Source organism: Chrysochloris asiatica, unplaced genomic scaffold (assembly GCF_000296735.1).
Source record: "Chrysochloris asiatica unplaced genomic scaffold, ChrAsi1.0 scaffold00014, whole genome shotgun sequence".
NCBI classification, from domain to species: domain Eukaryota; kingdom Metazoa; phylum Chordata; class Mammalia; order Afrosoricida; family Chrysochloridae; genus Chrysochloris; species Chrysochloris asiatica.
The window spans coordinates 34,187,737-34,199,780 of NW_006408532.1; the positions used below are offsets into that span (position 1 = coordinate 34,187,737).

The 12,044-nt window shown below is 36.1% G+C and overlaps 1 protein-coding gene across 2 annotated transcripts in view; it reads right to left on the reverse strand.

The window, feature by feature from the left end:
* Positions 1-655: 655 nt before the first annotated feature.
* UBQLN1 (ubiquilin 1) overlaps positions 656-12,044 on the reverse strand; it is a 58,300-nt gene continuing 46,911 nt past the window's right edge. Inside the window, exons 7-11 of one of the 2 annotated variants that reach the window (XM_006834953.1) lie at positions 9,976-10,114; positions 7,112-7,195; positions 5,806-5,921; positions 5,283-5,451; positions 656-808 (exon numbers count right to left, since the gene is read on the reverse strand). In XM_006834953.1, the coding sequence (XP_006835016.1) occupies positions 656-808; positions 5,283-5,451; positions 5,806-5,921; positions 7,112-7,195; positions 9,976-10,114 (661 nt within the window). The remainder of the gene's footprint in view (positions 809-5,282; positions 5,452-5,805; positions 5,922-7,111; positions 7,196-9,975; positions 10,115-12,044) is intronic. The other variant, XM_006834954.1, reaches the window with a different exon arrangement.

Genomic DNA, 12,044 nt, shown 5'->3' on the forward strand with positions numbered 1-12,044 from the left:
AGAGTATTTCCTTATCTTCTTTTGGCTATAGGTGTTTTGCTCAGCTAACCCATTGCAATAAGTTTCTAGAAAGGTATTCTCAAATGTGAACATTATATTGTATACAAACAGAAGTGAACAAAAAACCCACACACACACCAATACAACCTTGTCAATAGTATAAATCTTACAGCACTTTGTTAGCAAAAATACATGCCAAAGTCACAATAAGCAATAGTGTACCACAAATTATAGAGCACAAATGATTTGCTTCTTTTTAACGCTTTTATTCTACATAAATTACTACCATAGGCTATGTTTAAAAAGCAAATAAATTGGACAGATGCAGGACAAAATCTGTTCACCCAACTATAAACGGTGATTTATCTGTCAGTGTTTTAAAAAATTACAATAAATGCAGAAATGTTTGATACATGCAATAGCCTTAAATGAAAAAGCATTGATTCCCACTGGTCAAAAACAAAACAAAACAAAAAAACACACAGAGAAAAACCTACACATCTTACTGTACTTCCACCTTAAAATGTATCATATTGGGTTTGTTTTCAACAGCACAAAATTCCAAGAGTCAAAATGAAATAAAGCAGTATTTTAAAGATTTAAGAGCCGTTATCAAAAATAAATTACATTTTTTTTCCAAGTTACAGAAATGCTGCTATGAAGGCTGGGAGCCCAGTAACCTCTCAATAGCCGCATTGATATCACCTCCTGTTGCTATTAGCGCTTGCAAATTTGCTTCACGGTTCAAAAATCCCATTGCACTGAGCTGTTCCAGTTGTTGCTGAAATCTGACTTCTGGATTCTGTAGCTACGAAAAATGAAAAAAAATTAAACTCTAAGGAAAATCATTCCATATCATATGTAAGTAACTTTAGAATTTGTAATTGCTTTTTAATAATGTATGCTAATCTACTAAGCTTTAAAAACACTTCTTTCATAAAATATATTCAAGAAATTTAAGTCTATTGGCAACTTTTAATTCTACATCATCTAGTTTATAACTAACAATCATACCAAATAGATCATATAACTGCTTAAAACAAAAAGGTTAATAACTTTTAAACAGTAACTTAGATATATAATGAAAATGCAGGAAAGCTTATAAGTTCATCTGTACATAATAAGATAGAATTAATTTATTAAATTTAAACAACATGATGAAAACCAACCATTAACAACTGGGTATCTACAAAAGACAGTGTAAAGTTCCAACAGAGGTTTTAAAACATGGATTCAATTGCTGCACCGTCCAGTTTTTCAGAGAGTTCTACTTTCCAGTCCACAAACTATACTTCTAACAACTCAGCCATCTGTGTTCAGAAGTGAGTTAAGACAAAAATACATAAATCATCAATCCTGGCCATTCTGACAAACACAATACTAGTTTTTCTTATTTATTCCATAAGCATTTACTGAGTACCTACTACCTGTTAGTTGTCAAGAATGGAACGTAGAAGATAGAGCTCTCTTTGTTAACTGTGTTTAATTAAAGTTTGGAATCAGGAAGCATTCTAACAGACCTTTTATATATTTTTATCATCCAAAAGTGGGGACAAACTACTAAAATAGGTTTAAATTTGCTCAAAGTATACTGCCATACTAGCAATTATCTTTGTATACATGAACAATCCACCACTCATCTGTCAGTTTGTCATACTGGGGTGGCTTGTGAGTTGCTGTGATTCTGAAAGCTAGGCCACCGGTATTTTAAATACTAGCAGGGTCACCCACGGTGGGCAGGTTTCAGTTGACCCTCCAGACGAAGACAGACTAGGAAGAAAGAGTGACGAACTACTTCCAAGTATTTAGTCACTGAAAATAGCAGAGAAACACTGTCAGATACAGTGTCAGAAAATGAGCCGCTCAGGTTGGAAGGCACTCAAAATGCGACTGGGGAAGAGCTGCCTCCTAAAAGTAGAGCAGACCCTGATGGCGCCCATGGGAGAAAAGCCCATGGGACATTCATTTGCTGATGGGGGACAACTCAAAATGAAGAGAAACAGCTGTAAACATCCATTGAAAATCGGAACATGGAATGTACGAAGTATGAATCTGGGAAAACTGGAAGTTGTCAAAAATGAAATAGGACACATAAACACTGGTATCTTAGGCATTAGTGAGCTGAAATGGACTGGTATTGGCCATTTTGAATCTGACGACCACATGGTTTACTATGTTGGAAATGACAAATTGAAGAGGAATAGTGTTGCACTCATTGTCAAAAAGAACATATTCAGGTAAGTCATGAGGTACAATGTTGTCGATGATAGGATAATATCCATGCGCCTACAGGGAAGCCCAGTTAATACCACTATTATTCAAATTTATACACCAACCACTAAAGCCAATGAGGATGAAATAGAAGAATTTTACCAACTTCTTCAATCTGAAATTGATCAAACATGCAATCAAGATGTACTGATCATTACTGGTGATTGGAATGCAAAGGTTGGGAGCAGAAAGGAAGGATCAGTAATGGGAAAATATGGCCTTAGGGATAGAAATGAAGATGGAGAACACGTGATAAAATTCTGAAAAACCAATGTTTTGTTCACTTCAAATACCTTCTTTAGATAGCATAAAAAATGACTATACATATGGACCTCACCAGAAGGAATACATAGAAATCAAACTGACTACATGTGCGGAAAGAGATGATGGAAAAGCTCCATATCATCTGTCAAAACAAGGCCAGGGGCAGACAGTGGAACAGACCATCAATTACTCACATGCAAATTCAAACTAAAGCTGAAGAAAATGAAAACAAGTCCACAAGAGCCAAAATATGACCTTAAATATATCCAACCTGAATTTACAGATCATCTGAAGGACAGATTTGATACATTAGACACTTAAGCCTGACAACTAGAAGAGTTGTGGGACGACATCAAGAACATCATACATCAATAAAGCAAAAAGTCATTGAGAAAATAAGAAAGAAGGAAAAGATCAAAATGGATGTCAGAAAGGACACTGAAACTTGCTCTCCAGCGTACAGATGCTGGAGAACAAGTGGAAGAAATGAGGACGTCCAAGAGCTGAACAGAATTCAAAGACCAGCTGCGAACATAAACCCAAATTTTACAACAAAATGTGCAAAGATCTGGAATCAGAAAATCAAAAAGGACAAACACACTCAGCATTTCTCCAGCTGGGGGAACTGTAGAAAAAAATTCAAGCCTCAACTACTGTTATTGAAAGATTCTCTGGGCAAATTATTGAATGATGCAGAAAGCATCAAGAAAAGATGGAAGGAATACATAGAGGCTCTGTACCAAAAGGAAATGATTAATATTCAACCATTTCAAGAGGTAGCATATGATCAAGAGCCAATGATACTGAAGGTAGAAGTCCAAGGTGCACTGAAGGAATTGGCAAAGAACATGGCACCAGATTTTGATGGGATAAAAACTGAAATCTTTCAACACAGGAGGCACTCACTCATCTCTGCTAAGAAATTTGGAAGACAACTATCTGGCTGACTGATTGGAAGAGATCCATTATTTGTGCCCATTACAAGAGACGTGACACAATGGAATGTTGAAATCATCGGACAATCTTTTTGATATCCCATGAGAGTAAAGTTTTGCTAAAGGTAATAAATACAGAAATGGCTACAATCATACATTGACAGAGAACTTCCAGAGGTTCAAGCCAGATTCAGAAGAGGCTGTGGAACGAGGGATATCATTGCTGATGTCCAATGGATCTTGGCTGAAAGCAGAGACTATCAGAAAGATGTTTACCTGTGCTTCATTGACTACGCAAAGGTTTTTGATTGTGTGGATCATGACACGCTATGGACAACATTGCAAAGTATGAGTATTCCGGAACACTTAATTGTGCTCATGAGGAAATCTGTCTGTACCTGGACCAAGAAGCTGTTGTTCGAACAAAACATGGGAACACTGAATGTTTTAAAATTAAAAAAGGTGTCCGAAAAGGTTATATTCTTTCACCATACTTATTCAACCTGTATGCTGAGCAAATAATCTGAGAATCTGGGTTCTATGAAGAAAAATGTGGCATCGGGATTGGAAGAAGACTCATTAACAACCTGCGATATGCAGAAGACATAACTTTGCTTGCTGAAAGTGAAGAGGACTTAAAAAACATTTACTGATAAAGATCAAAGAGCACAGTCTTCAGTATGGATTACATTTCAATGTAAAGAAAACAACAATCCTCACCACTGGACCAATAAACAGCATTCTTATCAACAGAGAAAAGATTGAAGTTGTCAAGGACTTCATTCTTCTTGGATCAATGATCAACACTCATGGAAGCAGCAGTCAAGAAATCAAACAACATATTGCATTAGGCATATCAGCTGCACAAGACCTTTTTAAAGTGTTGAAGAGCAAAGATGTGTCAGCTTGAGGACTAAGATGTGCCTGACCCAAGCCATGGTATTTTCAATAACCTCAAATGCATGCAAAAGCTGGGCAGTGAATAAGGAAGACCGTAGAAGAATTGATGCCTTTGAGTTATGGTGTTGGCGGAGAATATTGAAAGTGTCATGGGCTGCCAAAAGAACCAATAGATATATTTTGGAAGAAGTGCAGCCAGAGTGCTTCCTGGAGGCCACTATGGCCAAACTTCATCTCTCATACTTCAGACATATTGTCAGGAGGGACCAGTCGCTGGGGAAGGATATCATGTTTGGTAAGGTGGAGGTCAGAGAAAAAGAGGAAAACCCCCAATGAGATGGACTGGCCAAGTGGCAGCATCGACGGACTCAAGCGTGGCAACAGTAGTGAGGTTGGCCCAGGATCGGGCAGTGTTTCATTCTGCTGTACATAGGTCGCTATGGGTTAGTACCAACTCAATGGCACCTAACAACAACACGAACCATGGCACAGAGTCAAAACACAAAAACTGGAATAGAGTTCATATGGAAAAACCTCCTGAAGATGCTTGGGATAATCAAGTTTCTCTATTCCCTGACAAACTTTAATAAAACACATCATTTCAAATATTCAAAAGGGACTCGAAAATACTGTATTCTCAAGGTAACTATTCTGAAAAATAAAGACAATAGGCTATAGCATTTCTTCTCTATAATTATAAAAATGTGTCCTTTAATGGATAACATAAGACCAACGTTAACAAAATCTTTATAATGCCATGTTTTAGAATCAATATCCTTACGGTTTTGCTTTTCATTTTAAACCAAACCCTATAGAACAGCTAAATTTTCACTTTCTTTCCTATATGTATTTTTAAATATATTAATTTTTAACATTAAGGAATGTAAAATGTGAACAGAAAAGAATCATTACCTGAGGATTTACTCCAGCAAGAGCCTGCAGCATTTGTTGAATAAACTGCTGGTGTCCAGGTTCGGTGGTTCCTGCTGTGGGACTTGTGTTTTCACTAGGTGCAGAACTAGATCCATTGGTTCCCGAGGACCCTCCAGTGCTTCCTAATGCCCCCAGGCCAGGAGAAAACCTAGGGAAAGCAAAAATAAGCAATAAGTCTAAACTGATTTCTGGTTTTGTGCTGCAGGATAAGCACTGAACCATCTCTCCTTGGAAACCCTATTCAGGGTCACTATGAGTCAGAACTGACATGATAACACTTAACAACAACCACCATAAAACAAGAGGCCTGACCAGATGATAGCTTGGTTACATGTAGACATAACAATATTAACTGTTTTCCTAAAAGAATCCTTTTTAGCTTTAAGTAATCTCACTTAAAAACAATCTCAAAAACCAGAGACAGAGCAGTTATGAAATCTGAAATTCCCAGGGAGAGAATGTATCATTATGAACTTTCATAAATTTTCCTAATTAAACCTACCCTGGAATAAGGCCGGGGGCTTCCGTTGCTAATGTCTGTAAACCCTGTTGAATCTGTAACAAAGCCTGCATCGCTCTAGGGTTTGACATTGCTGACAGTGTATCAGGGTTCTGCATCTAAGGAAGAAAGAAAACCAGGGTTACAAGAGAAGTAGAACCACTGAAAGGTTACTCTAAGTCTTTTCTTTGCTATGTTTCTGGAGAAAATGTAAAACCTGTTACTAGACAATGACAATTTATAATTTCTTTCCCAAAGTAAGTACAAGCACCTCTTCTTTGACACAATCTAGTGTATAGAGAACTACTACATGAACATGAAAGCAAGGTTTATAATCAAAGACAATCAGGAGCTACTCTGGAAGCCAAAACTATTCCTCTTCTCCAACAAAAGATAAAAGTATTATTTCCTAATAGACAATTCCAAATACACAATTCATATAATTATGGTAATATGGTGAAAGCCACATAATTCTCCTAACCAAGTGATATAAGTCACTGACATAACAATTCTACCAGTGAAATTACACTTGATAAAACAATAGTTTCAAATTTGAAAGTAAATACATCCTGAGTTACCATGACTATTTTACCACCTACCTGACCAAGAAACATAGGTTTACATCATTACAATAGATCTCAAAGACACACTAACTAAACCTTGGGTAATGGTCTATAACATCACTTGGCACAGTATGTCAAAGCTCTAGAACTACCAGTTTCAAAAACAACAAGTCTTTCATCTTTTCACTACTGAAATAATCAAGTACTAGGGCTATCCCAAATGCATTTTATAATACTATCTTCCTTCTATGGCAACACAGACAATTTTAGTCTTGCTAATTCTGAGTCTGAGGTAATGAGATCTACCCCTTGGAAAACAAACTTTGTATTAGATTTGGATGAAATGAAAACATTACAAAGAAACCAAACTTGTAAGATAGGATAGGGTAGCTCTTTCCTGTTACTCGAGATTAGTTAAACAATAAAGCATAACATGGCATAGTGAAGCACTTTAAAGTAAAAGAAAATGGTTAATGAAATTAACAAAGCATTCAAACTGCTAAGTCCTCAAAATCAAGACAAAATGGTTCTTTCCTCAAATTTGATGTTTAAGAAATATAAACAAAAAATTAGCAGTGAAATGGGCTCATTTTAAGATCAAGCTGGCTTCTCTTTGAATTGATGGCTTTATCTGTCTGTCTCTATTCTGTTTTGCTATCAGCCAAAAAAAAGTAAGGACACTGTTAACCATCAAACTTTTTCAAGCAAATCATTACCAAAGATAGCTAGCATCTTTTCTTACTCACTTGTTGGAGAAAAGTTGGGAGTTGTTGTCTCATTTGTTCTTGAAGCTGAGGGTTTCCAGCAAATAGGGGATTATTCAGCATCATCTATGGGGCAAGTGTTCAAACAATTTTACTGGAAATATCTGAAACAAGTCATGTACCTTGTTGAATATTCTATCTTCCCCCAAGTGCCTAAGTTGGCATTTAGACAGGAGGAAGGTAGAACATTAATAAAAAAAAGAAGGGAAGGCACTGTCCACAAGTGGGATCTTGAAAAAAAAAAATTGAGACTTCTCTCTCAGTGAGAATGGTGATTATGTTAAGGAGGCATGCAATATCCTAAAATAAAATACATAAAAGCGTTTATGTTCTTTGGCTTTTCTTTGAGCAAATATGAGTATCTACCTTTAAAGACAAATGAGACTGACATTTAGAAGGATACATTTCCCACCACATTTGGCAAAGTAAACATAAGCAGCAATGCATGAAACTACACATGGCTCAACATGGAAGCACAGAGAAAATTCCTATGTGGAACCACCACATCTACCTGCCTACTACAGATACTAGATCCATAAAATAACACCACAAGACAACAACCAACTTGCTACAGAAATGGAGTTGGTAGCTAGAAATGAGCCAGGAGTAGCACCAACAAATCTCTGGGGAAAGGGTTTGAGGACCTGGAAGATGTAAATCCATTTGAGAACACCAAGATTAACATCTGAATTTCAGCTCACTGAAAAGTGTCAAGTTTCCTAACCTTCAGTAAGTCATTAAGTTTAAACAGTCACAATCAACCAGAAACAGGTAAATTCTAGTTAGTAGCTTTGAAAAGGGAAAATGTTAGATAATTTCCCCCACACAGTGAAAAATCAACTAACAATGATTTACTAATAGCCTAACTACCTGCCTAAAGTCAAAGCTCTGGTGGTGGTATACTTGACCTCGAGAAGTTAACCACATCTAAGCACCAGAAGTAGAGTGGTTTCCCTTCCTTTGTTTTAGTTCATCTACTGTTGAGAAGTCGATCATCTAAATTCAGTATAATTACTAAAGCAGGAAAACATCAAGACAACAGATTTATAGTAGCCAGTAAGTTCAGGGTAAATAAAAGAATAACTACGCTTAGGGACAACAAATCTGCTTTTTACTGGCTCCAGCAGTCAAATACTTATTAATTATGAGTATATTAATAATATTCTCACATTTATCTTTCAGGATTTAGTTCATATAATCACAACCTAGAAAAAAAGCACTTTGTCTCACATTTATTCAATCTTCAATCCTAACTTACCTGTCACTGTTTATATAATTATTAGCTTTTATTCTCATTTATTTTTATTGAAAAATCAATACAATATAGAAATTACAAACTTTAATCTGTTAACATGCTGCTATCCATCTATAGATAAAAGTTTCTAAATTATCAATAATAAAAGACTTCATTCTAGCCTTCAATATTTTGCTTTACAATAAAAAAAACTACGAAACTGATCAACTTAACTTCATAGTTATTGTAATTACTAAAAATGGTTGGGGATGTGCTTGTTAAAGACAACTTGTAAAGTCAACATATACTTTCAATTTGTTGTTGTTTTTAAGAGCCATCAAGTCGGTTCAGACCCATAGAGACCCTGCACAGGGTTTCCGAAGAACAGCTGGTGAGCTTTAACCGGCCAACCTTACAATTCAAATGGTTTTGCAGTCTGGCGCATTAACTTCAATACTAATTATTAATTAGCAAAATATACATTTAAAAACAAATAGGATCACTCTACATACATACTGATTTCACTGTCAAAATCAGCTCACAATTAGTTGAAGCATGTAATGCTAATAAAACCTACCTAAAACATGCAACATTAAAAGACTATGAAACTTTTTTTAAATTTTAATGTTTTTTCTAACTCCACAAATTTTGAGATAAATTAGTGTACTTAAAGAATGCCTCTCAAAGACATCTGCTGTATTCCTGAGTCAATATGGTTCCAGAGTTTAGAAAAGAAAATACCACTTAACACAATGAAGAAAAAAGATAAATTTTAAATGCTTGCAAAATCTCAGAGGGAAGGTATTTCAGATTGCTAACACCTGAGAAGAAGTACTTTTAATATACAGTAAATACAAGTTACAGATGATCCAGGCATATTTCACATTCTTCATGGTTCTTTCGCATTCTCTACATTTCTCCAAAGCGTGGTGCAGGGACCAATGCAATTACTTCAAAATATCTCAGGTCAATGAGAAGTACAGTTGGAAACTAGAAGAGGAGTGTGGGGGCTCTCTGATGATGAGGCCATGCATCTGTATTATTTTTTAAATTCCCCAAGTGATTGTAATGTAAATTGAGATCAGCTAAATTTACTCATTTATGGGCTCCTAGGAAACAAAAATTAAAAAACTTAAAGGACCAGTTTACTAAACTTCAAAGGGAAAAAAAGTAGAAATTACATCTCTGCTTCTTGTAACTGCCATTTTGAGCATGACTATACCTCAGATTCTGAGTAACCTAATAAATAAATGCATTTTAAATGCATCAACAGTTTGTAAAGACTTTTAAGACTTCAATTTCACTGAAGAATGTATCTTCAAAAGGAAGAACAATCCAAATCTTTTGTATTTAACTTCTAACCTCATCAATTGCAAACAAAAAGTATACCCATAGGCATTTCTAACCAGTGAATGACAGGGACAATTATTTATGTATTATTAACTTATTAGAATAACACAAACTGTCCAAAAACCTGGAGAGGTAGCTTACCTACATTTCTAATATATTAAGATTGGGACAAATATACAACAAATGAGCCGGTATAACAATTATTTGATTAGGTTACTTCAATTTAAACTACATAGTTCTTTGGGAAATCATCACAACTCACCTGTGCAGCAAGATCGGGGTTCTGGCTTAGTGACTGCATCATGCTTCTCATGTAGGGGGCAGACAACATGTTCTGCATGAGTTGTGGGTTTTCAGTTATTTGTTGCAACAAACTCTGCATTCCTGGCGTATTGAACATACTAGATGAAACTTTAATTAAAATAAAGACATATTAAGGAAAAGTTAATGTTTTAAAATACAACATACATTATACATAATTTCAGGAACTGCAGTTGAGTATACATATTAAATACCACTACATCAAGAACAAACTTAAAATTATGATCTCCATTTAAAGCACATATACTAGTAAAGGATGATTTATAATTTTAAATGTTCTAGTTGCATTTACAATAAAATCACATCTTACAGAAGAGATAAGCTCTAAAGTCAATTTAAGGCAAAAATTAGACACAGTAAGTACTATTAAAATCATCCAATAATGAGACCATTTTTTCTTCAGTTTTGCAAAAGATCACTTAATCAAAATCATACTATGTTCACACAAAAATTTCACACTTCAGTTTCCTCAAATGGAAAAAATAGTGCCAATTTCATAGCATTATTATGACCATTAAATTAGTTAATGTGCAAAGAACTTGCTATTTTCACTTTCCTTATCATTTTTCCTGAGGAGAGTATTGTAAAATTCATTTCATCACTACATATATATTTAAGCAACCTTTCTTTAAGAACTACTTACTTTGTTCAACTTACACTCAAATTTTCAACTGATGGCTAGATATGCTAAAAACTCATTATGTAAACTAAACTCATTAGTTTGTAGGAGTCCTGGTGTGGTGCTGTAGGTTAATGCACTGGACAGCAAGGTTGGTTTGAACAGCAAGGTTGGTGGTACAAGTTCACCAGCCACTCTTCCAAAACCCTATGTAGGGTCATTATGAGTCAGAACTGACTTGATGGCACTTAACAACAACAAAAGCCTCACTGAAAAGGAGCCGACAACGTAGTGGTTATGTGCTTGGCTGTTAACCAGAGGGTCAGTGGATCGAACCTACCAGAGTTGTAGCAGTCTATATCCATATAGATTTACAGCCTTGGGAACCCATGGGATAGTTCAACTCTGTCCTCAATGACTGCTATGAGTTGGAACTGACTCGGTGGTAATATGAGAGTAAGTTTGAAAGTACTGTTATTGCATGAGTTTATTCCAAAGAAAACATGTTTAAACAAGCATCAGTGGATGGTTGCAGACAAGTTCTCTTAACAGTACGTATGTCTTAGTTTTACTGTTGTTGTTGTCAAGTACCATTGAGTTGGTTCTGACCCTGTATAGGATTTCTGAGGAGTTCAAACTGACTCTGCAGTCCAGGGTATTAGTGTCATTAGGGCACCTTCAAATAAAAGGATACATAACAAAAGTGTTGCAGAAGATCAGGCAGGTCAAAGCCAATCTTTCCATCCATCTTTTTTTTTAAACCGCAGTTTATGAAGATTTTATTTTAAATAAATTGAACCAAGGAAAAGTTTTGAATTTACCAATATGATCTAGATCAAAAAACCCCCGTTGTTTTCAAGGAGATCTGCTAGGCCTGTCAAATTCAAGGCAGAGAAGTCAGCTCAAGAATATGGTGACTTTCTTGGGATCTCTAAAAGGGTAATCTTGATAGATTTTCTCAATGACACAAGGTTTATCAAAAAGAAGATTCAAGAGAATAGAAAACTTGGGGTTCGAAGCCAGTCTCCTCCCTCCCTGCCTTCTTCGGATGGCAGCTGTTTATGCTGGACGTGTGGCCAGAGATGGGTAAGGATCACATGGAACCTCGGCAACCTAAGACAGAGCCATTGCCATGCTGCAATGAGTTTCGATGACAGGTAAGACGGAGGAATTCACACTGACCCGCCTAAGACAGGCAAGTGTCCGCTAAACAAATAATAAATAAGTGGAAACGGATGTAGACCGTGCAGACCCGGTCAGGAGTTCAAGGCCCTGTGGGCCCAAGCGTTGCAGACCATCCAAACCATAGGTCCTGAGGATCAGACTTTAGCCACCTAGCAGACATAGCAAACTGTCCCTCATCTGATTATTCAGTTATGCTTGTTAGTAAT